Source organism: Cygnus atratus, chromosome 1 (assembly GCF_013377495.2).
Source record: "Cygnus atratus isolate AKBS03 ecotype Queensland, Australia chromosome 1, CAtr_DNAZoo_HiC_assembly, whole genome shotgun sequence".
Classification (NCBI taxonomy): domain Eukaryota; kingdom Metazoa; phylum Chordata; class Aves; order Anseriformes; family Anatidae; genus Cygnus; species Cygnus atratus.
In genome coordinates, this window is record NC_066362.1 from 191,805,430 (window position 1) to 191,829,865 (window position 24,436).

At 38.4% G+C, this 24,436-nt stretch overlaps 1 protein-coding gene across 6 annotated transcripts; it reads left to right on the forward strand.

Annotated features, from left to right (window-relative positions):
• LOC118245851 (protein NPAT) lies at window positions 1–24,394 on the forward strand. Of its 6 annotated transcripts, XM_035542382.2 has the most exons (20): window positions 28–166; window positions 3,007–3,125; window positions 3,553–3,624; window positions 4,739–4,799; window positions 6,012–6,084; window positions 6,559–6,599; window positions 7,713–7,943; window positions 8,444–8,528; window positions 9,680–9,812; window positions 10,399–10,490; window positions 10,574–10,661; window positions 12,786–12,882; window positions 13,246–13,371; window positions 14,182–15,489; window positions 15,595–15,873; window positions 17,688–17,803; window positions 17,893–18,001; window positions 19,061–19,118; window positions 20,636–21,788; window positions 22,653–24,394. In XM_035542382.2, exons 1-20 carry the CDS (start codon window positions 130–132, stop codon window positions 22,728–22,730), a joined length of 4,356 nt encoding a protein of 1,451 aa, XP_035398275.1. In that variant the 5' UTR covers window positions 28–129; the 3' UTR covers window positions 22,731–24,394. The 6 variants fall into 6 exon arrangements, with proteins under 6 accessions (XP_035398273.1, XP_035398274.1, XP_035398275.1 ...); XM_035542378.2 differs by having other exon boundaries at window positions 14,182–15,873; XM_035542379.2 differs by having other exon boundaries at window positions 8,447–8,528; window positions 14,182–15,873.
• The last annotated feature ends 42 nt before the right edge of the window (window positions 24,395–24,436 follow it).

The window sequence follows — 24,436 nt, forward strand, 5'->3', positions numbered from 1 at the left end:
GGAAAGGGCCGGGCGCGGCGCTGGGGCCGGAGGAGTTTCCGCGCCTTCCCCTCCTCCGAGCCGCGCTGACCCCCCCCCCTTGGGGACCCGAGCCTTCCTCCTCCTCCTCCTCCTCCTCCTCCTCGGGCCATGCTGCTGCCGTCCGACGTGGCCCGGCTGGTGCTGGGTGAGTGCAGGAGGGCGGAGGGAGGGGGCAGCCGTGCCGCGCTGTCACCCCCCCCCTCCCGGCCCCTCGGAGCCCCCCGGGGCCGGGGGCATCGGCGGGGGGCTCGGGGGGACCGCGTGGCCCGGGCGGGTCCTCCCCGGGCTGAGGAGGATGCGGTGGTTCCCGGCGTGTCCCTGCGGCAGGTGCCCGGTGGGGGAGGTTTGATAAATAGGGACGGGGTGACACAGGAGATGAGGTGGCGGTTGAGGTGGTTTTATTTTCCCCTCCCTGGTTCTGGTCACTGGTAAGGCTGCAGTCAGTCCGGTTTTGCTTGGAAAGCCTAACAGTAAGCGTGCCAGGACATGGGCGATTTTTAAAAGGCCTTGTGGCTTGGCGTGTCTGGGTAATGCCAAAATGGGAGCAAACAGGCAGAAATCCAAAAATAAGAGCCCTGCAGTATGAGGTAGGTAAGCTGTAAGCAGCTGTTGGCACGGATCTCTAAGATTTCCTGGTGTCTGTGTTGTCACGTCTTGTATCCAGCATTTTTCCAACCCAAAGCCATTAAGGCTGAATCTTTTCTGCAGTGTTCCTGCAGCTCAGTTTATTTTAAATACTGCCTGATGTGTTGAGAACTGAGGTTAGTCAGAGATGCATTGTGGTGGTGAACTCGCAGGATTTTTAGAAGCTCCATGCATTGTAAAAAAAAGAATTCAAATTAGCCAAGGAAGATTTGTCAATGAGCTTTCCTATAAAAAGTTGCTTGATTTACAGGTGTCTGGGCAAACACCTTATCTCACAGGCTTAACAGAAACTTGCAGACATACACAGTAGAAAATCTTGGCAATGCCACGTCCTAGGGATGGTCCATCCCATCCCACGTCTGTTGTGCCATGGTGCGTGCATCGTGCCCAGAAAGCTTCTGAGCAACCAAAGTTGTAGAACAGGATGTTCCCTGTAGTTATTTCTGTCCTCTAACAGGGATTCCTCGTCCATGAGGCATCCCTGGGTTGTGAGCAGACAAACAGGCTTCCAGTGCAGTTCTTCCATCTTAGATGTTTTTTTCTCTAGCTAAGACTTTCTGTTGCTGTGAAGGTTGGTGAACATTGGGTTAGGAAACAAAACTAAAATAATAAGATGAGATCACCCAGAGAAAAATGCATAAGAAAATTTATTTTTTTTCTAATTAATGTGAGAGTGAATTAATACTATGGGTTAGACGTGTGCTTGTGTTTCTTAAGATAGAGCAAAATATTGACTCATTCCTAGTTCAGAAGGTACTCAACCTTTTGTGCCTTTAATTTGGTTTTGGCAGTGTTGAAGATTGTATGATGTTATGGAATTGTAAAACACGTAAGCATTTAAGCTCAGTTGCCCAGAAAAATTTGATACAGACATTTTTTAAAGTTTGGAAGACCTTATTTTGCAGAACCTTGGTGTATGCAGCTGTCATCCCTTACATAGTCTAGTAGCAGTAGGTTTGAGAAAGAAAAACTGAAACTTTTTATGTAATCGTCCAGTGGAGTTTGATTGTAAGAACAGCCTTACCAGCACAGATCAAAGCTCCTTCTGACCTAATACCTTGTCCTCAATTCTGGCCAACAGTGGAAGGTATGAACGAGGCTGGCAGATAATTTTATTTCCCCAAAACATGCTTACATCTTTTAGCAAGTATGAGAGTTTTCTAGCAAAATGTGTTTGAAAAATGAAATTGGACAGCCTTTCCATTTCTGCAGGTCCAAACACCATTTTTTGCCAGGTAGGCCAGCTCACACATCGTGATTAAACTCATGGTGGTTGTTCCCAAACTGCGTTTAAAGTTTGCTTATTTGTTGGAGACCCAGACAAGAGCTTTATGTCTCAAGTGGGATGTTTTTTTCCTTCTGTACTTGGATCTTCCGAAAGATATTGTCTTCATGCAGACTGCAGGCAGCACTTTTCTGTAGGCATTCTTGAACTGAGGCAGACCATTTGGGGGTTCTACATAAATACATGTGCTAACGTACACATATTTTACATTGTATAACGAGATCCATATTTTAACATCTCTTTCAGACATTTCATGTTCAGTTCTGCTACAGACGAGAAAGAAAAGACATTTTCTTTGTGGGTCTTTGTTCTAGAATCCTTCATTCAAATTGATCTATTTTTATCTTTTAGTGCGTAGAGTATGTGAAGATTAAAGCAGACTCAAAAAGCTTGATTGAAATAGAACATACTTGCTGAGGATTGCAATTTTGGAAAAGTAAATTTTTTCAGTATACTTCCTGTTAACATAACTATTGAGTCTTGGGGTGTATACTGTTCAAATGACAGCTAGTGCATCTATTCAAAGTGGAAATTACTGTAATTGAGGAGTAAAAGCCTTTTTTTTTTTTTGGTTAATTTTCATATAATGCAATTATTTAAAAAAAATCAAATACAACTGTAACAACTGCACATTTTACCTGTTTTGAAACAGGAAGGTGGGTGCAGAGTTATTGTTATATAGCAGTGCATTTTATTAATAAAGTACTGTATAATTCCTTTTAATTATGAAACTGGGGTGCTCAATCCAATGAATATTTAGTTTGCAAGCCTCTTAATCCAAGAATCCAAAGTTGTTGATAGTGCCCCCTTTTCAGGCTTGAATATTTGTAAATACAGTGTATCAGTAATGGTTTTTGCTCTTTCTGTTTTTAACTGATAGAGTGTTTTGTGAGGTATATGCTCTTTTAAACTAACTCTACTTTACTTGTCCAACATACAGATCTTTACCAAATTATTTCAGCACTTTACACAACTGGTTATTTTAATGCTTTGATACCTACTGAACAGAGGTAATGAATGAAATAGAACGTTTTTTTTAATCTGATTTGTTGCAGGGTATTTACAACAGGAAAAACTTCTAGCTACCTGCCGTGAATTTATTTTAGAAAGCTCGGATTTGAAAGAATATGCGGAGCACTGTACAGAGGATGGGTTTATTCCAGCCTGCTTGCTGGTGAGTTTTTATTTGCAGAGCAGCAATTTAAATTATCCTGCATCTGTGGAAAAGAATATTGACATTTTTCAATGTGACAATTGCTTCTCAAATGCCATTTAAAATAATGAGCTTGATCATTCGTTCTATTTTTTGGCATCCCCTGGTATCAGCAGTTACTTGGTTTCTACTTTTTAAGTGTAAAATACGCAAATTGTGTTTGGCATTTTACATTGACTCTGCTTTGCACCTTTGAGGATTGATTGATGTAAGGGTGTTGTGAGGGTTTTACTGATTTCAGGACTGCTCTTGTTATTTATTGAAGATTGCTTTCTTATCCTAGATACAGCAGCCAGTAATGTGCCACTTCATGTAAATACTAATTTAAGTAAGGTACCTCAGTTTTACCTGAGGCCGCCAAATTTTGATGACAAATGTTTTGTTTCAGGTTCCTCTTTGCTCAGTATCATCTGCTTTGTCCCAGGTGAAGTGTGGAACTTTGGGGAGGAACCTAAATACAGTGGGTAGCTATATATGTAGATCTGTGCATTTAGCTACAGGGTGACTAGGTACTTTGTATTTTTAATGTATATAAAATGAGATTTTTAATATAGCATGCAAATTGTGGGTTTTGCATATCAACCTTTAATGGTTGTGTGGGCATCATTTTCCTGTTTTCCACTTCATTTTAATAATATACCAGTTATTTTGTGGGCTGGTATTTTATCCACAATATTAAAAATGTGTGGAATATTTTTTCTGATGTTTGAGGTCTTGATGTGTCTGTTCAAAACAGACTGTTGAACCTGTTTCATTTACAAATGTTTGGTCAACTGTACTGTGGTGGGATGGAATTGAGAACAAACCCGTGGCCAGCAAGAATTAGTAAAGAAAACAGTGGTAAATAGAAAGAGATTGTGCAGGTATTTTTGTTTGTTTGTTTATTATTATTATTCTTTTTGTCAGTGGAAAGATTCTTCTTGTTTTTCGTAGGAAAGTGGTAATACGGTAGTGTCTAAGAAAAAAGTTTCACTGGAGCTCAAAATACTTGCAGTAAAGGGCTTTGTTTTTTCATGCACTGTAGAATTCCCTCTAGCAAACAAGACAAGAAGGTACAGCAAATGACAGTGATAACGTGGAAAGCTTAATTCTCTTCATTTCACTTAAAGTAACAGAATAAGTAAATACAATACGAAAGTTAATTCTGTGTGACTGTTAAGAATTTTACTTTAGGCAGAAGTTCTTTTCACGTTTGCATCGTAATGCGAATTGTGTTCGAGCGTGGTACCTACTTATTAATCTGTCAGAGCTGTTCTTCGTCATCTGCTTGTGTCTTTATTCCGTAATAACAAGGATGACCTGAGGGTATGCAGGTCTGACTGCTATACCTTTGTTGTGCAATAAGATCATCCACTGCAAATTTTGTGTTTGTAATGGCATTTTGTTCCATAGATTGCTCTCTGCCTAGGTTGGGACAACTCAGTACCAGCTGAGAGTACAGTTCTTGTGTTGAGGGTCAGCATGGTATAGTCTTCTGAAGAACTGCCTGAATATAATGTGATGCAGCAGTTGAAGTGAAAGTTCAAGTTGAAGTATAAGTGAAGATTCTAAGATCTGTTTTTTTTTTTTTCCAGTCCCTGTGTGGGAAAAACTTGACAACTATTCTGAATGAATATGTAGCCATGAAAACAAAAGGTAAGTCTTCAGAGTGAGATTCTTTTAAAATTCTTTGTGTTTATCTGTTGTGAACTTCCTTGAGGAAAAGGGTAATATCTCCACCTAGATTTGGACTTAGAGCAACCCCCATCTATGCTCAAAGTTCAAGGTTTCCCCGTTATGCAGACTACCAATTAGAATGATGGCATCGTGTAAGCAAATTATCTTTCTTTGGAGTTTCCAGCCTAAGTATTCTCGCTTCAAATTTGAATAAAGCACAGAAGTATAATAAAGTGTGCAGAATATGGAAGCTTATGTTTGTAAAGTTGAACGGTTTATTTTGACTTAAATAATGAGGAAGAATCCTATGGTGTGAAATGTTTCTCGTCTTGTTTGTAAAACTGACTAAAATAAATTCATAGTAACTTTTTTTATATATGAGTAGTAGAGAGAGAGTTAGAACTTCTATTCATTTTTTTAAAATGTTTATTGAGCTTCTGTTTGTTGCTTAATCTTAAAATTTTTGATACGTGTTGTGTGATCAGATTTTAGTAGTGCTTAGATTCAAGACTAATTTAAGAAATAGCATGTTTGGATTACTTTTGAATGTGTTTTTCCTTTCAAACTATGTTTAATAGAAATGGCAATTAAGACAAACACACTTTCTTCGCAATAATTTGTACTTGGCACCGTGAAAAACACTTAAATGAATGTGCTTAGTTCCATACATTTATACTGTAACGTTATTCGTGTCAGAAGTACCAAGTGTTTTTATTTGTTTGGGTGACATCTTAAAAGAAACCTTTACTTTTAAAGGGCCATGTGCTAGGTTACAATTTTCAAAATCACATAAGTGAATTGGGAATCTAAATCGTGTTTTCAGAATTGAGTTAGAAAGTTAGGTTAGCATGTGTTTGCCCAGGTACCAAAACCACATGCAGATTCCATTGGGAATTACCATTTTGAAAGACTTTCGACAGTTTCATTTAGGCTTCTAAAACTGAGAAGTACATCCATGAATGTATGATGATGTCAAATAAAATTTTAAAATTAGGAGAGCTCTCTAATTACCAGAATATTGAGAAGGTGAGCAGATACCTAAAGCTAGATGATGCCTGAATCACACCGTAATTATTATTTTGACTGTGATTTTACTTTTTCTGAGCGTGTTACCTGTTTTAGACACTTAAAAAGTTGGTTTTTTTTTGTTTGGTTGTTTTTGTTTGTTTTTGTTTTTATCTTTTGCTTTAGAAACAACAAATGAAGTTCCAGCAATGATGTCATCACTGTGGAAAAAACTAGATTACACACTTTCTCAGATCAGGTAATAAAATTTTGAAACCAAAAAAAGTAAAATGTACCATAAGATTGAGGCCCTATGTTGATCAACTCTCCTTATTGTGTGAGAATGGTTTTGATATCTCTTGCCTCTGAAAGATGGTGAAAGAGATAGGAGGTATGTGAGAGTTGATAATTGCGTATACGTTTCAAGATAGCAGATAAGGAGGGCATTATTACGGTTTCGTATGTGGCCTTCCTGTCATAAAGCAATATACTATGAGTCATATAGAATCCGATACCGTTGTGGTTACTTGATCAAAAACACATCAGTAAGCTTCATTTGAAGAATTTGTGACCATTGTTTAAAATAATAAAAATAAAAACCAGTAGGTTGAAGCTCTCTGAAGAAATGCTTGACTGGGACCGGACTGACTTTAACTGTATGATACCATCACAACATGTAGTTGAGTGTTTTCATTGTGCTCCTTTTATTTATATCACCTATTTTATTTTATAGGAGCATGCAGAATTCCACAGGATTTTCTGCTAATCAAAGGAGTAAGTAACTGAACCAATTGTACGGGACCAGTAGGCTTTATATTCAAATTATCTGTGTTGGTGAAAAATGAGGGAATGCTGCAGCAATCAATAACTCATCCTTACCCTTAAAATATTGCCCAATCTCTAATGCAGTGGTTTTTCAACATGTGTCTGCTGTTGCCAGTACAGTCTATGGATTACTGTGATGGTCAGGAAAGGGAAATAAGAAAAAACGACCCTTTTGCAAGGGGCTTAAATTCTCTATATAGCATTCTTTTCTCTGCTGAAAACTTCTTAGAAATTTACACAGTTAAAAAGTCTGAAAACTGCTGCTTCAGTACTGCAGCTGTTGATTTAAATTGTGGTTCACAGAGGAACTGAAAACGTAACCATAACACCTGATGATTCAGTTTCAATTCTGTAGAAGGTAAATATAAAATGAATGGCAATTTTAAAAGTTATGTTATATGTATACAAATATACACCTAAATAAAATACAAATATAGTGTTCTTTGTAACAAAAAAGTAAAGATACTTGCTCTATCTAGAATTGTTTCTTTCAATACAAAAACTGCCAAATGAACAGGTAAAAGGGCAAAGTTATTTAACTTGAAAATACGTTTTCTCTCTGTAGGACTGCTGAGTAACCTGTATGAGGAAAGAGAATGTGAAATATAGGTAGTGATTGTTCTTGGATCTGAGATTCACTGGGTTGGGCAGCAAGCTGTTGTTTAAATTTGTGAGATTTGGTATGGTAAATGCAAACTTGTATTGGCTTAGCTATTTCAGTTAAGGTCAGTTAAGTGAGTTGTATATTAAGTAGTAAAATGTCATTTTGGTATGATTTATTCTTGTAAATATTTAGGCAGTGACACAGAAATTGTAACCATGCTTGTATAAGTTGTCTGTGCTTCTTGAATTATTTTGTCTCAAACCTGTAACACAGAAGACAAAGGCAGGTGTTGCTTACTTATTAAGTTTCATAAACCAGTTGTTGAAGCATAGAAAAGTTCCAATGGAGCGTCTGTAATTAGGTCTAAAATTACTGTATGCAAGGACTAATTATTGGAATTCCACAACCTTTTTAAGATCATTTACCATATATTTTCATCTTCTCTTTACTTTCTCCAGCACGTACTAGAAGTGGAATTGTAGAAATGAAAAGACAGAGAATGCTTCAGCAATCGGCTCCTCCAAATTCAGGATTATTATCTGTAGCCCATCAGTCAGCGCCACAGAATTCCTCTTCTGTTGTATCTCCTCAAGTTATTCACAGGCCAGCAATAAATCAGAATATATCACAGACAAGACTGAATACGTTGTTTGTACACCAGTCACAAACCCAAGAAAACAAAATCAACAGTAAGTTGCACTCTTTTTTTTTTCCTCTGAAATGTGTTTGTTTTTTTTTTCTGTGAAAAATCTGTGGATATTGGTGAATTTTTTCTAGAACTGGGGCTAATCATCTTCCACTGAAAAAGTTTTAGAAAATTCCTGCTTTGTTCCCGAGCTCTCCAGAATAGTTCAGCAGATTAAAATAAAAGGAGTGCTCAAAAGAGAAATGGCTTTTGCATCCTTGCTTACTGATGCAGGTTCAGAGATCAGAAGTGCATCGAGTTGTCATTATTGTATTATGAGTAATCAGCCTCCCCTGAAACACTTGTTTTAGCAGAGAGGATGTGATTCTTCTCAGGATGTGTTTAAAAGTAGTGCTTCTCATTTTCATGATAATACCAAATCATTTTCGATGAACTCCCTGGAGTTCCCTGGAACATAATATATTATATGTAGATTTCTATAGTGCCCTAAGAATGTCACTGGAAGAAATACTGGCATCATGATTGTTCTCTTCCTTTATAAAGCAGGAGATTTCATACACATTCAAGTTCCAGCAACACAGGAACGAAAGCTCCATTCAAATTTGCTTTCTCCAGGAAGACGGAAAAGGTAAGCAGTTCTTCTGGATGATTTAGAGGTTAGGCAGCATCGTAATCCTTAGTGTAATTTTTTCCAGGTGGCGAATTCTTTCAGATTTAAGACCCACTGACAGTGGCCAGTGTCTGGTGTTTCACCAAGGAAAGTCAAGTCTAAGAAGTTAATGTTAGACTGCTGGGAGGCTGCCTGTGCTTCTTGCATATAGCTGATCTTTACATTGGTTTAGTTTCCGAGACAGACGAATAAACGCAAAGCCTGAGACTTAGTACCCGCTCCAAAATATCCTTACCAATTATGAAAATTCTAAATATTGATGTAAATGTGCATTTGGTCTGTATTTAACTTAGAAAAACTATTGGCTTCAAAAAAAATCAGCAAAATTTTTCGTAATCATGTTAAAAGTGGTGTGAAAGACTGTTCTTACACTGTTTGTGCATTTTTTTTTTTACTCTTTGATTCCAGTGTCGTTTTTAACGAAGGAAGAAATGTGTTTAGCCTTTTGTTCCTTTTGTTGTCTTTATCCTTGACTAAATCCCACTCTTATCAGGATTATCAGTTGCTTATCAGTTTTCCAGATCCTTACTCATTGTTATGTTTCTGTATCCTCTCGATTCCTGTTCAGATTTTTTATATGTAAGTGATTCATTGCTGCTGCTGATTGATGGTTTCAAAATAGGCTACACTGTGGTCCCATATAAAAAAACATCACGTTTCATATTTGCCATCTAAATGCTTATGCAGCCTAACATTTGGTTGCTTTTTTGACAACAGCTGTACCTGGAGAGGTCATCACTTTCAGTGGTGACGCCAAAATACTTCTCTGAAGTGTCAGTAAATTAGAACTTGTGCCACCAGTTAAAGTAGTGTGTACTGGAGGGAAAAAATACTGACCGGGGGCATGAAATGTAATTTGCCATTGTGCTGTTTATCCATACTTTTTGTATGTTTCCTTGTAACTTCTATGAATTCAGACACAATATATATGTACAACGTGATGAAGCAAGTATAGGGCTTTACTGTATTTCCAATACGTAGTTAATTTTACGTTGATTAAAATCCTTGATTTGCTAATAAGGAAGAGAGATACTTGGTTTAGTGACCGTTAGCTCTGTTGTTTGCTATATTCTCACAAAACATGTCATAAATGTCCTGGAATGTTTCAGTGAATCTCAGAAGAGGAAAAGTATCGCAGCCTCTGGGCCTCTTCCAGCAAGTAGGAGTTCTCAAGACCCGGATCAAGTAATAATAGAAAAAGAAAGTGAGCCACTTGAAGAATTTATAGATGGTAACTTCCCAGTGAGTATATGCTTATGGAAGGTATTTACATTTAAGAACTAATTTCAGAAAGGAGAACTAGTCTTTTATGTGTTGTTTATCGTTGGTTTTATAGCAGTTAACTTTAGAAGCTAAATTTATCATTTTATATTTGAACCAGCTCTGTGTACTGAGCTAGTGAGTGTGGCATGGCTAGGTAGAGGCTTTTTTCCTTGACTTACTGGCTTTGCTAAGACACCTCTAAGTTGTCAGAATACAGTAATTTTTTAGCAAATGAAAACCAGAAAGCACAATCAGACTTGTTGTACTTGAGGAGAGCAGAAGAGGAATGTTTTGTGATGCTTCTCACAGAGATGTCATGCAGTCATAGATCGGCTGTCCTGGTGGACAGTAAAGATGCAACAGGCAGAGGTAAGTCAGTTCCTTCAGAAAGAGGAGGAATTCGTACTAGCAACACAAGAAATGGTTAAAATAGTTTGTTATCCCTGTCTGCTGCTTCAAAGAGTGTTCTGTGTGTTAAGTTGATTGATTTTACAAATAAGTTGGAAATTCAATTTCTGGTGATAATAAAAGTAAAACCTGACAGCTTTAAAACTCTGCTTTCCAGCAACTGGTTATTGAAAATGCCAGAGAAAAGATCCTGAGCAACAAGTCTCTTCAGGAGAAGCTCGCTGAGAACATCAACAAAATCCTGAGCAGGTAATAAAAGGGACCTGTAAACTTCATATGTACGCTTATTTGATTTATTTTTGAGTTCTGAACTAACAACTGATGTGTTCCAGTGATGGCAATGTCACTCAGGCACCCAAACAGACAGACAGTGGCCCAGCAGAACAAGAGACATCAATTGATGAAATCCTTGGACTTCAGGTAGGTGTGGAGTGCCCTATTTACATTATTTGAAGACCAGACATATGAGAATGATCAGTTACGGGGACTATGCTGAACTTCAGTCTACTGTCCAATAGCTGAGCTTGCCATCCTCTCCTCCCTCCCACTCTTTGAAACAGCTAAGCCCATCTAAAGGATAAATTCTGCCCGAGGGGCAATCCCACAACTTCCCTTGCCTTAGCATTAACTCTTACCTAGTTGTATGGTGGTGGGCTGGTTTGAGGAGCTGAACTGACAGGCTTCTAGTATTTAGCTGGAATTCATTTCAAGCCAGTTTAGCACCGTGAATTAGTTCCCAGGGCCTTTACCAGGGTAGCAGAAGCAAGCAATGGGGTCAAAAGCCTAGGGAGTGGGACCACTTCTGGCAGTTGTTGAGTTTACCCTCAGACTGGTCACGCGGTCACCAGCTGCGTGCTTGTCACTGGATCTTTGGTACTACTCATTTCAGGAGCTTCTCACTAAGGATTTGATCAATAGCCTTATAAAAAAAAAAAAAGTACTCTAGCTAAAAGAGTAAGGAATATAAAACTATCTTTCAGTCTCCTAACATGTTTAGTCTGATCTGATTTTTCTCATTTGCTGTAAGATAAATTTGATCATCCAGTATAAAAACTGATACTGTGTTTGGAGCCTAAATAAGGTTGCTTTGTCTTCAAACCTGTGTTTCCTCCAAAAGCAAGAAAATACTAGTTTCTTCTTCTATGAACTGAACTTTCAATGTTCCCCCTTCATTCTTCTACAACCCTTGTGTTGGCAATCAGAGAGTTATAAAGGACTCCTAATGAGGGAAATCAGAATCTTCACAGCCCTCATAAAAAGAGTAGGAGAGTTCAGGCCAGTTGTATGTTTATGAAGTAGAGGTATCTGGTTTTTAATTGTTATTCTTTTGTCATTTGGTGATTTTTCAGATCAATTTTTGTCAAAATTCAGAGCTGAAAGGCTGTATTCCATTTTTCTGAGTGGAATAAAATCAAAACACATTCTTGGTTTAGAGTAGCTGAGACAAAATAAGTAGATCACATGGGGTGTCCTGGTTATCATAGTCAATTATAAATTCCAGTAATTCAACTGTCATGTAAAACAGAGAAATCTTGAAAAGGTAATTTAGAAATATTCTAGTCCTAGTTGTGAGATACGTATCTCAAGCTCAGTATGTGTGGAAAAAAATCTATTAAAAATAGCTGCTAAAGTTAAGTACAGCTTAGAATAGCTTGAATTTCTGTTGATTACATCAGAAATGGCACTGTTACTAGGCTGATCTTTCCCCTTTTTCCATTGGAAATTTAGGGTTAATAACATTCTCAGTAGCAGGGGAGAGTAGCAGGTCTACTTCTCACCGTTCAGGTGCAAAAGTGTGTCCAAGTCTTTAAAGAAGCAGCATGTAGTATTTTCTGGATCTTTTTCATCAACCCTTATAACCACCATAGTAAGGGTTATAGAGTGCTTAGAAAATCTGGAAGTAAGGAGAAACTTTGTATTTGAACATTTGAATGTGTACTGGATGCCCCACTCATTTTCTTCTTGGGCTGCTACCAAACAAGTCGACCTGGTACAGGAACAGTAGATCAGTGTCCTGCGTCACCATGCCTCCCAACTGCTTGCCACAGAAAAGTAGCTGGAGGTTATATTGTAGAGCATGTAATGGGTAAATGAAATAAAACTTCCTTTTGCTTAGTGTTGTCTTGTAGATGTATGCAAAAACAAGAAATCAAGGTTAATTTGGGGATTTTTTTTGCCTGCCTGTGGTTGGCTAGTGCAGGCTCAGTGTTCGCAGGATCCATGTAAGCTTCCAGTGTAGCCTAAGATTTAGTCTTTCTTAACAAACGCTGGTCATCACATGGAGAATATTCCAATATGCATGTGTAGGGTGTAACGTCTGACAAAGATGCTTGGATTTTGGGGTGCTTTATTCCTTCAATCACTAACGTGTTTTTTTTTTACAGGTGTGAAATTTGTGACTAACATTTCCTGCATTTGTCTTCATGTTTCTGCACTGAGCAGGAATAATGGAACTGAAAACAATTTGAAAATAATTTTTGTCTGTTTTTCTTTATGTTACAGAAGTAATTGTCTAACAGTTCTCCCTGTCTTGTCTTTTCTCAGGGTGAAATTCATATGTCAGAAGAGGCTATACAGGACATTCTGGAACAGACAGAATCAGATCCAGCTTTTCAGGCACTCTTTGACTTGTTTGATTATGGTAGGGTATATTATTCTCAATAGTACAGTTTCATGTAGCTGAAATTCTGGTTTTGTGCTGGCTTAGCGAGTGTGTTATGCCTGTTACTTGGACTCTTCTGGTATAAAGGATGATAGTCCACATTTGTTTTTCTATTCTACTGTAAGTTTTTTCTATTTGTTTTATCAAGGATATCCTCACATAAAATAGAAGGAAGTTTCTATGCTATTGCTGGATTTGTAATGAATTCAGAAAAATGTTTTTCTTTGAGTTTAGGATGGCATTTCTTGAATTTGAAATCTATACGCTTCATTTAAAATGCAATAATTACATGTGTGTAAAATGACATACCTAATCATTCTTCATGCTTTATTTTTAAAATAGGGAAGAACAAGGTAAACAAGAATTTACCTGCTGGTATTTCTGGTCAGAGTGGGGTAGAAAATACAATCCTGGTGGATGAGGATAACCTGGAAACACTTCAAAGTTCTTTAGGAACAGAAGAAACTAGTAAGTATAGACCTTTCTGTTCTTGTTGTTGTTTTTCCCCTCTAAAATCTTTTTTAGTCTGTTAATTTTTCATTGTGAGAGTATTTTCAGACGATCTGATTGTATATTTCAAAATCTTTATATTTTCAGTGGTAATGTTTAAATTGTATGGACATACACATGTACCTGGTCTGTTAGAAAGTTTCAGGCTATGAAATTTAACAGCAGACCATCAGTGTACTTACAGGTGGTTAAGCTCCTAAATGAAATCAGAATATCTGTAAAACTGTTTTCTCATTCAGAACAGAGACGTTTTGCAATTTTCACTGTGGAGCACATAAATACAAAGATAATGTTTTTCATCTAACCATACAACTACTTTCTCTCTATTCTGAAATCTGTTGGTTAATTAATCCCCCAAATAGTCTTACTTTGGACAAAAGGTATGTTCAGTCTGTCTACCCCATTCTTAACAATAGTCAGTAGCAGGTATTTAGAGAAAGTATATGAGAAATAGAGCCAAAAAGGTTTTTATTTTGAGATGTTCTTTGAGCTTCTGCAAATCTGATTTAATGACTTGAGCCATTTGCTTATGATGTACGTGCGTATTATTTATGCTCAGAATGAATTATCAGGTTGTCCAATCTGTGTAATCTAACTGTATATTTTCGTATATTTTCCACTTAGCTCAGAAGTAAGGTTGAGTAGCATTATACCTACTTAGTTTTGTGTGACGCAGCTTTCCATTGAAGTGATTAATCAATTCTAAAACCCTGTAAAAGGATCATCTGTTGTAATAACTACAGGACCAATGTAGTCTCTGTTTTTCAGGTGATAATTCTAGAGAAGCACTAGCCTGTAAAGGTTTTCAGCTAGCAGAAGCATCATGTGCGTTGAAGAACACCATTAGTGATGATGATACAGCGAAGAAAAACGCAAGCAGCGAACAACTGCATGGAAATTGTAGACCAAGGAAGCAGACTGATGTGCTTAAAACTGTTACCCCTGAACATATTGGCGAGCTTGAAATTGCTTTTGACTCTGTGCCTGTTTTGACTGAACCTAACAAGAGGCAGATTCCTGACAGTGAGTGTAACGAACACTGTGGAGATTCTTTTGATAAAAAAGAGTCATCTGCACTAGTTTCTGAAAGTGAAAAATCTGTGGAAATTGGAAAAGGCACACTAAGTCATAGTGCACAAAGTAGTCCTAATTTGGAATATGTTCATTCTGGTAGTCCACAGATTTCTTTGATTTCACTGGAAGAAGGTTCTACAGCCAGTGAAAACAGAATACAATCTGGAAGTAAATGCTGCTTATCACCAGATACATCAATATCTGAAAAAACACTTAGTAAAAGCTCTTCTGATGGAAACCCCGGTCACAGTGTAGTGCTGAGAAAAAATAATGCACCAATTTCTGGCCCGTCAGCAGATGCAGGAAAAGAACAGCCTGTAACAAACGATACAGCTCCACTACCTAGTATTTTACAGGAGAACTCAAGCCACCATGCTAATCAGCAGGAGCGGAGTGTGCAGTCGGACTGTGCTGCAAGATCTGCAGTGAAAATTCCAGATCTTGCCAAAACAGAGTTGCAGCTTGAAGTTGTTGATACTTCTAACAAACCATATTCGAGTGATCAGCATACGCTCGATAATCCTAAGAAGGATTTTAACCTCCCTTCAGGACCATCAAACTCAGAGGGAGCACAAGTGGAAATGCAGGAACCTTCATCTTCTACAAAAGTAGATGCTGATAATATATATTTCTCCCCTGGTGATGAGGCGTGTACAGAAATTTCTGTAGTATCCACTGAAAATAATCTTACTACATCCGAAATATGCCACTCTCCTCTGCCAGAAACGGCTTCCTCAACAGATGAGTCGGGTACTGAAGCCAAAAGTGTAAGTGGTGTATCTTCCAGTAGTCAAGCAATGGATGTTGATCCTTCTAATATAATGTCCCTGAAGATCATCATCAGTGATGACCCGTTTATTTCTTCAGACACAGAGTTGAATAATGCTGTTTCCAGCATCACAGGAGAAAACTTGCCAACCATCATACTGTCTTCCCCAGCCAAATCCCCAACGAAAACTACAGGCCTGTCCAAATGTCTGACTTCAGAGGACCCAGAAAAAGGTGCGGATTCAGCTTTGGCGGAGCAGAATCTTCTCGTGCTTAGACCTAAAGATCCTGTGGCCACCTCCGTTAACACTCAGAATGAAGACTGCAGTGTTTTTTCAGTTGCAGGTACAAATAATCTTTCCAAGGAAGGGGGATTTATACAGTTGATGCCAGCAACCAGCACAGCTTTTGGCAATTCAAACAACCTTTATATTGCCACCTGCGTGACTGATCCAGCTACCTTGGGCACAGCTGTAACACCATCAAATGTCGTTGTATTGCCTGGCAATTCCATGCCTCTTGCTGCGCAAGCTCCAGCAGTACAGCAGTTACGGACTCCTCCCAGATCCAGCAGCACCTTTGCAGCAAACCAGACCGTCTCCCCAAACTTCCCACAAGGTAAGTTCATTAGTAAAAACAACTGAAAATGTGTTCCGTATGTAGCGTTTTCGTTCTCTTTTTTGTAAGGGCATTAGAAGTAAACTGAATTTTTAAAGACTGCTCTATCTGCCCTTTGAATCTAGTATTTTGTGAGTATGTTAATTGCTACTAAAAATGAAATAAAAATAAGGCAGGATCATTAACTATGCTGCTTTGAAAAAAATAGCCTCACATTTCAGAAGCTTAAATCATGTAATTTTAGCAGTGGTAAATTTAGGAAGGATAACTTGGCTTGCACTAGAAAAGATGCTGTTGTTTCAGCTGACTTTGCCTTAACCTGTTAAATAAAGCAGGCCTTTTGTTTGTTTTAATAAGATTCTTGCTGTAAGTAGAATGTCAGGGACATCCATATTTACCTTAGATAACTGGCTAGATGAAGATAGTCCTTCCAAAATTACTTCCTTGTTTTATAATATTTCATTTTTCCAAAGGCCTAATTTACACTGGAAGTGCATTTAGACAAATAAATGTAAATAAAAGTATAAATAAATAACAAAATAGATAATAAAATAATTATAATAACTATATTACATAATGTAATATATAAATTATATAGTGTATATAAGTAGATAAAATTATGAATATAAATAATATAAATAATATAAATAAAAGTATAACATTATTTCTTTCCATAATCTGATTTTTTTTTCTTGGTGCAGGCGTTTTTATTACTACAGTACTTAACGTTTTTAAAGTGCTTTTAAAAATGTTAAACTAACCAGAAGCCAGTTATAATCAACACATTCAGATTATTATTTTTTTCCAAAACTAAAAACTTGTCCCAGTTATTTCTGTGCGTAGTCATTTCTTGTGGTCAGAGATCGGTTCAACAGTGTGTGCAGGATCTTAAGATTGCTGGCATTTTGTATCGTTAGGGTTTCTTAATGCAGCTGTTACCTTTAGTTGGTTTTTGTTTGTTTGCTTGTGTGTGTGTTTGTTTTTTTTTTCCCATAGGAAGAGAAATAAAAATTTGTTTGTTCTTCTGCTTTTTACTTTTTTTCTTTTTCCTGGTTATGCTGATGAAGAATTCTGTGGAATAAATTTTTCTTTCACTTTTTAATAGTTTTGTAATTCCCATACGTCTGGCAGCGGGAAACACAACTTACCAGCAGAACTGATTTAAAAAAACTATTTCAATCGTGATTTAAATATTTAAATAGGAACTTGAGGTTAAATAGCCCAAATAAGTCTTGTTGGGCTTTATTAATTGGTCTCAAACCCACTAATTAACCACAGTCTTCATGCACTACATGTTGTAAATGTGCTACATGCCTCTTACCAGGCAGAATATACATTACATACATACGTGCAGACAAAGTTAGCCTTCCGCAGCTTATGTGCGCTCATACAGGGAAGGTGTTGTGGGTACGATGGAAGGGAAAAAAAAATGCTGCTAACAACTTCTGAGCATGCTAATTGTATGCAACAGGATGCAAATAATAGTTTCCTTTTGCTAAGCAGCAAAACGAACTCTTTGATGTTAGTTTTTCTGCTTTTTATAAATTATTTTAATTCAAAATTCAAGCCTTAACATAGATATGTTATACTTCAAGCTTAATTTTGAACCATTTCTTATAAAGAAAAGCAGAGTTTAATTGAAGAATTCAGTTGAAACTAGAAATAACTCACGCATAGCCTGTTTTCTACTAGTATCATATACAAAGGATCATGAAGTTTTTCTAAAAAGACTTTTTCTAAAAAGACTTTGCTTTCTTTTCACCTGCACAAATATTTTTGTTTCTGTACAGTGTTAATACTTTGATATTTTTTAGGTTCTGCCATTATAATTGCGTCACCAGTGCAGCCTGTTTTGCAAGGCATGGTGGGAATGATACCTCTCTCGGTGGTAGGACAAAATGGAAATGCTTTCTCAGCCCCTGCCCGCCAGGTACTGTGTCATAAATAAATCTTTGTCTCTTCAAAATTAAAGCTGAAGCCTTTTGGTAAATCGTAATGGAATATTTTGATTCTTTTAAGGTTCTGCATATGCCTGTCGCTAATCCGGTGTGCAACAGAAGCATCCCCAAACTTCCCATCCCTCCCAAATCACAGAAGATTCCCGGAGCAAGAAACAAGACTAATACAGGTACTCACCTTGCGTTCTTGAGAAGGGCAGAAGAAAAGTGAAGGCTCCAAAGACGTGTCAGTTCTGAGCGATTACATTTTTGTAAATGCCAACGCTTCTCTGCCCAAGGACTGCTGGGATGGCTTTGAGAGAGGCGCATACCTGTGAGCAGTAATTATACCTGCTGCATTTACAAAGAACTCCCAGCATATTAGATTGTTCCAGATATGGGATCAAGCCTATTTTGGAAACTGAATGTTTAAAGACTCTAATGCAGTTTAAGAATAATAGTTTTCTTTATATTTCTGATTGTTTTTCATCTCCTGGCTTGTAAGTACAGCCTACTGTTGCCATCAGCACCAAGCCATGGAGAAATACGGACTTCATTAGAAGAGCAGCAATTTTAACCATTTATTAAGAAAAAATTTTAATAGATATGTCACGTATCTATTACCAAACAAATGCATTCTGCTGCCTGTTTTCTCTTTCTGGTTTCAGGTGTACACTTCTGCATATTCGTTTCATTGAAACATTGCTTCCTTAAATAGCAAATTTAAACAACACTAGGGTTAGTTATTTCTTAGTATTAGGAAGTGGTAAAGAAAAATATTTTAAAATACAAAATAAATTGAGTTATAAGGACACCCTGTGTATTAGCTCATCTACCTCTTGTTAAAAAGAATGGGCTTAGGGATAAAAATTAAAACAGAATGAAGTCACAAATTAAGCAAAAACCTAGGATGGCATAGTGAGTCTGCATTCAGGTTCACTGATGGATAACCGAGAGTTCCTGTAGTTACTTCCCTTCTGCTTGGAAATCCTGGCTGTGCATTTGTAAGTCCAGTTTCCCTGTTTTTGTCTTGCCAGACCTATCTGCTACCCAAGCACAGACAGCAAGCTTCTCATTTATACTTAGTTGGTGCCCTTTGCTGAGCTAGTTATCTGTAAATTTTAAAATTACGAAAAAGTTGCAGTGTTGTTGCTGTGTTTTTATTGATTCTGTCAGGTGAAATGTAAATTGTACCGCCTGTGAGATGATCTCCAAATATTGTACTTTTACTAATGATTTATTTGTTCCAGGAAAACTGGTAGCAAGTGTATCGGAGACTTTGAACCATACGAGTTCTCGAACACAGCGGTGAGTAGCACTCGGTATTCAAACCTGCTGCTTTTTCCTGCCATGTATTTCTTCGTACAGTATTGCCTAGGAGGGAGGCACCTTTCTGAACAATGGCATAAGCAGTATCCCTTTTATTTTTTTCCTCCTTTCTGTCTGCTAAGAGTATTGATAAATAGCGATGGGTGCTAGTAGTGATGGAGCAGCAGGGTAATGACAGGTCTGTGCTGGAATTCTGCTGTTGCTGGTCCTCTGTCAGTTCTGTACGGTCTTGTGTTTATTTTCTCCTGTCTCACTTGTCAAACAAAAATTGAGTCCAAGGTAGCAGACATTACCTGTTACATAAACTGAAAGATTTCAATGACTAAAACATTTTTTCCCTTTTCTTTTCAGACTAGTGGTACCCATGGTTTTGTAGTAAAGCCTCATTGCCTTTACCACTGCCCAAATCAGTGGAACTTGCTAGGCTGGGCTCTGTACCTGTGTTTCAGCTGTGCAGAGATGAGAAAGAACACTGACACTCTTTGATCACGTATAAAGTGAAAAGTCAAAGGATAGATGGCAAGGAGAACAGCACGCTAACTTTATTCTGATGATTATAATTTAGTTCCTGATCAGTATGGGTGCAAGTCTTCTGTTGGACAAGTGAGAGAGAAAAAAGCAAGGCTTCAGTATTAACTCTCCTTTTTAAATGAATTTAGGAAGCAAAAGGATGTTGGAATGAACAAAAGAATATAGAAGGAGATAAGTTCAGTTTGAATATTAGAGGTGAAACATTTTTTTGTTGTGAAAATAGAGCGCACTTGAAAAAAAAAACAACTACCTTTTCAGAACTCACTTAAAATGTTGGAAAAGTGGAGGAAAACAGGATCAAACAAGTCAATTTATTATTAAAAAAACCAAAACACGCATACCCAGGCATACATGTGATATGCATGCATGTGAAAATTTGTGCTTTTAGGAAAGCCACAAAAGCGAAAGATTTGATGTAATGTTTGGATAATTCAGCTTCCTGTTAGTTGTAACTGATCTCCAGACATGGTTTGCATAGCAGAGGGAGAAAAATGTTTCTTGCAAAGAAATGTAGTTTCTCACTTCTAATCTGTCCTTTGTCCCATCTCAAATTTCATAGAAATGAATCAAACTACTACCACTCACTCACACCTTCTGTACCCTGCCAGAGGTCCCAAAGTTACCATCCCAATACGGCTTTTCCTCTTATAAACCCTAATGGCTTATGTTTTCATGGGAGAGAACTATTCACACACCTAAATATAGAGGCCTTTTTTGGGAACGCAGAATAAGCCAGGAAGAGGGCACAAACACAGCAGTGGTATGAGCTGGCAGAGCAGAAGCATCTTTCTTTTGACATGTGGTAAATTTTTCACTCTAATGGGGCTGTTGTCAGGTGGAGACGAAGCCCTATATTTGTATGTTTATTTGTAGCATGGGGAGGGCTTTAAACAGATTCTGGGGTCAAAAGCTGAAATGAATTCATGCAGTAGGAAGAAGTGTGTTGATTTTCATCTCGCTTTCAGGACTGGAAACCCAGACAAGCTTATCCCTGCAGAACTAGGAAGGAAGGTGGAGGAGAACTTGCTTGCTGTACCAGTGGAGAGCACAAGCTCCAATTCAAGACAAGAAAGTCACAGGAGGGTGCTTTGCTTTGATAACGTCCTACCGACTCCAGGAGGGAACGCCCAGATTCAGACTGCTAAAACTTTGTCCCAAAAAGAAAGAAGTGAAAACACCTCGCTTGCTGTTGACTCTGCACCGTCTTCGGCTAAAGCACAGGCAGCAAAGCGAGAGAAGGATAAGACGCTGCCTAGAATTCTGTGTAAGCCAGAAGTTGGTAGCAACAGAAGCGTATCCGCGAAGGATCCACAGCCCGAGCGGAAGGTGGTAGCTGCGGGGCTTCCGTTAGATCCCTTCCACAAGACCACAGCAAATAAAGAAAACGAATTGCGGAGAGATGCTGATGAAAAGCAGAAGAACCAGGACCCGGCCAAACTCTCAAATGGTCAGCAGAGCGTTAGCCTGTGGAATGAGAAGACGGTCGCTTCGGTGCAGGACCTGAACAAAAAGCAAGGGTCGCTGTCAAACGGGAATAGCAAATCTGCAGCGCCCGCTTCTTTGTCCTCAAAGGAGCCAAAGCGAGAACCAGCTAAAGCTGCCAGCCAGGGCCTCTGCCTGTCAAGTCCGTTCACTAAACAGTGCGTGGAAATGTTGCAGGACATTCAGTGGCACAGCCCTACGAGCAAGACAGTTGAAAACGGAGAGTTGCCAGTGCCCCGTACGCCGTCCGGAGTTGGGGACAGGCACACGGATGATACTACAGACAGCGTGAGGACGCCGACCTGCCGGCGCTTCAATGAGGACAGCGCGACCCCTCGAATAATGGTCCCTCCTGCCACGCCAGACCTGCCTGCCTGCAGCCCAGCGAGCGAAACAGGTAGTGAAAACAGCGTCAGCATGGCTGCTCACACGCTGATGATCCTGTCACGGGCTGCTATTGCAAGGACTAGTACCGCGACTCCTCTGAAGGACAACACGCAGCAGTTCAGGTCTTTAAGGAGCACAGTCAAGAAGAGGAAACTGGAGGACTTGAGTGAGGGCGAGAGGAATTCCCGTTCTGCGAACAGAAAAGACCTTCAAAGCTCTCCAACACCATCAAAAAAGAAGAAAATAAAGGCAAGTACGGGCACTATCTGATTTAAAATTTTAAGTATGCTAGACATACATATCTATATAATTTATACTGGTTCAGAGGTGCTAGTCCAAGTCCCTGACACCCTATTTATGCTTGTCAGTTACTAACTTTTGCCTCAAGCCCGTTCTGAACTAACGGTGTTCTTAAGCTTAGTGTACCTTCAGATACACGCAACTAACTCGCATTGCACATATCCATGAAAATCACATGATTTCTCTTAAAAGACTGAAGTTAGAGTTTAGAAATTCAAAGTTTCTAGATTGAAGTTAGACATCAGACCAAACTCAGACTAGGCCTTGCTACAATCCAGGCTGTTTTTGCATCCTCACTCACCACCAGGACTACAAACCCACGTTTTGTGTATTCCCAGTCCGTGTAGTACAGAGCCTTGCCTTCGTCTCGGGGATTTGATTGAGTGGTAAATAGCAAAGGCGCAATGAGACAAGAGAAGGTTATGCATGGAAGTAACCAAACAGGAGACGCAATATAGCGTTGTGGTGGCCATACCTAGCTGTAGCATACTCCTGAGACGCTACAAATGAAAAATGTTCACTCACTCATACTGTCTACGTTACAAGAGCCAGAGAAGGCGTGCCCTGTCAGCAGCGTGGGCGGGCTGCTGCTCGAGCTGAGAACTGCAGTTACTCCTGGCCCGCAGTCAGGCACTTGGTACGCCAGGGGCACACAAGTGTTTACACATCTCACCGCCTGGTTTCTGAGTGAGCTTTGCACGGTTATTTCTGCAAAGCACGTGGAAGGATGAGGAAAAAAGAGAGGCTTACAGACTGGTTCAGCGTGCCCAGGTTCTTAGCATTTAACACAGCTCTTCTTTTCCTCTCCTACAGAAAAAGAAGCTACCGAATTCTTTTCCAGCAGGAATGGATGTGGACAAGTTCTTGTTATCTTTGCATTATGATGAATGAAAAAAAGGAAAGGTGAACTGTGACCATATAAAGCTAGGTATTGTTATGCTGAGGATTTGCATGAGAACTTAATTCTAAAGGGTGAGTTGCACTTTCAGTGCACTGAAGTTTCACTTTATAGCAAAATCATGCTCTTTCTGAAGCAGGTTGCTAAGTGTAAATATTGCGTTGGTATATGTTTATTTTTGAAAAAGCACTTGCATAATTACAGAGCCATTTAATTTGCAAAGTTGTAAATTTGTATAAATGTAATGTAAGAAAAGTTGTACGTTTCCTGTTACACCGTGTTGTCTGTGTTCTGCTGCATTCTCTGTTCACCCACATGAATTGCTCAGTCGATTTACAAAAAGGTTGTGGATTTGAAGGCGGTGTTTGTAATTCACAGTTCGAAGACCTGACAGTTAACTTGGCCAATTGCCATTGTCTTGTTGAATCCTACAGTAACTTACTTTTCAGTTAAAACTGGCTTGTACTAAAATTCTGTTCTCTTAGAACTGTCAAACGCAGGTGGTAAGGCTTTGAATGAGTTAACAAAAACAGCAGTAGCTAAAGGTAAGGCCAAAAAAAAAAAGCCACCCAAAAGCATTTCTAATCTCATGAAGCTTTTCCCAACCAGTCTTTGAGATGAGATTTTTAATTTGTATAGTCCGCACATGTTTAAAGTACTTGTAGGATGTATTTTGAATACAAAAGCTGTTTTCAAACAAAGTACTTCCAGTATGCATAGTTCAGCTGCAGCAATAGCTGGACAAGGATTTCAAAGTGTTCTATTGCAAACGTAAGTTCTTTCATCCGTCACTTCTGTTGTTAAGAAAGCATTTATTATTATTACTTATGTTTTTAATCAGACACAGTAAAATTTGCATCCTTCTGTTGAACATAGAACTCCTCATAGCTATTATACAAATCGTTCAAATAAAGAGATGCTCAAGCTACAGTTTCAGTACTAATTAGCATGGGAGGAAATGGCCACACTAAGCCTTGCTCCAGTACTGCAAAGTTTCCTTTACTGGTGTTTCTTCCTTCGTTCTCCAGTTGTTGAGTTCTTAAACAATGCAAGTTCTCTTGTAACAGTTCTGTACAGCAACAGGGCAATGTTTCAGATAGTATACAAGGATTCCTAAGGAACCAGTATTATGCAGTAGATGTTTATATTAAACCCATCCAATAACTGAATACTGCATAGCATTTACAGCTTTAATAAATATTTTTGTTTTAATAAAAAGTGTGTCTTGTTTAATGGTTTTAAATCAACTAAGCAGCTTTGTGGATATTGTATAGAAATGTTTGTTATGTTGCTATAACTCGGTCATTTTTGAAGACAAGGGCTTCAGTATTAAACACTAAGCTCTAACGGCAGCAATTGTCGGGGGCTAGAGCAAGCAAGCAAAAAAAAGCCTTTTCAGCACCCAAGCTGCTGTAATTTGGGCAAATGTTTTTTAGAATGGATAAAAAAAAGTGTGGATGGAGGTTGATTTTTGTTAATATGTCGCATTTAAACACCACTGCTCATTTGCTACCTCTTCAAGCATCTGATAAAGAGGACTTCTTGATGAAATGAATGGCAAAATAAGAAAGCAGGTGTTTTAAACGAAAGAACTGTGAAGTGTTTAAGTGTTTATCTCTTGTGAAAGCTGTGTGCTAAGCAGGCTTGAGTAATTAATAACTTTAAAATAGCAAATTAAGCAACCAGACTCTAAGAAGGT

Bases quoted from the DNA above. Each gene is read 5' to 3' on its own strand.
- LOC118245851 (XM_035542378.2), top strand. From the start codon at position 130: ATGCTGCTGCCGTCCGACGTGGCCCGGCTGGTGCTGG. The intron at 7,944-8,443 runs GTAAGTTGCACT...TCCTTTATAAAG, and splicing joins CCAAGAAAACAAAATCAACA to CAGGAGATTTCATACACATT. The intron at 21,789-22,652 runs GCAAGTACGGGC...CCTCTCCTACAG, and splicing joins CAAAAAAGAAGAAAATAAAG to AAAAAGAAGCTACCGAATTC.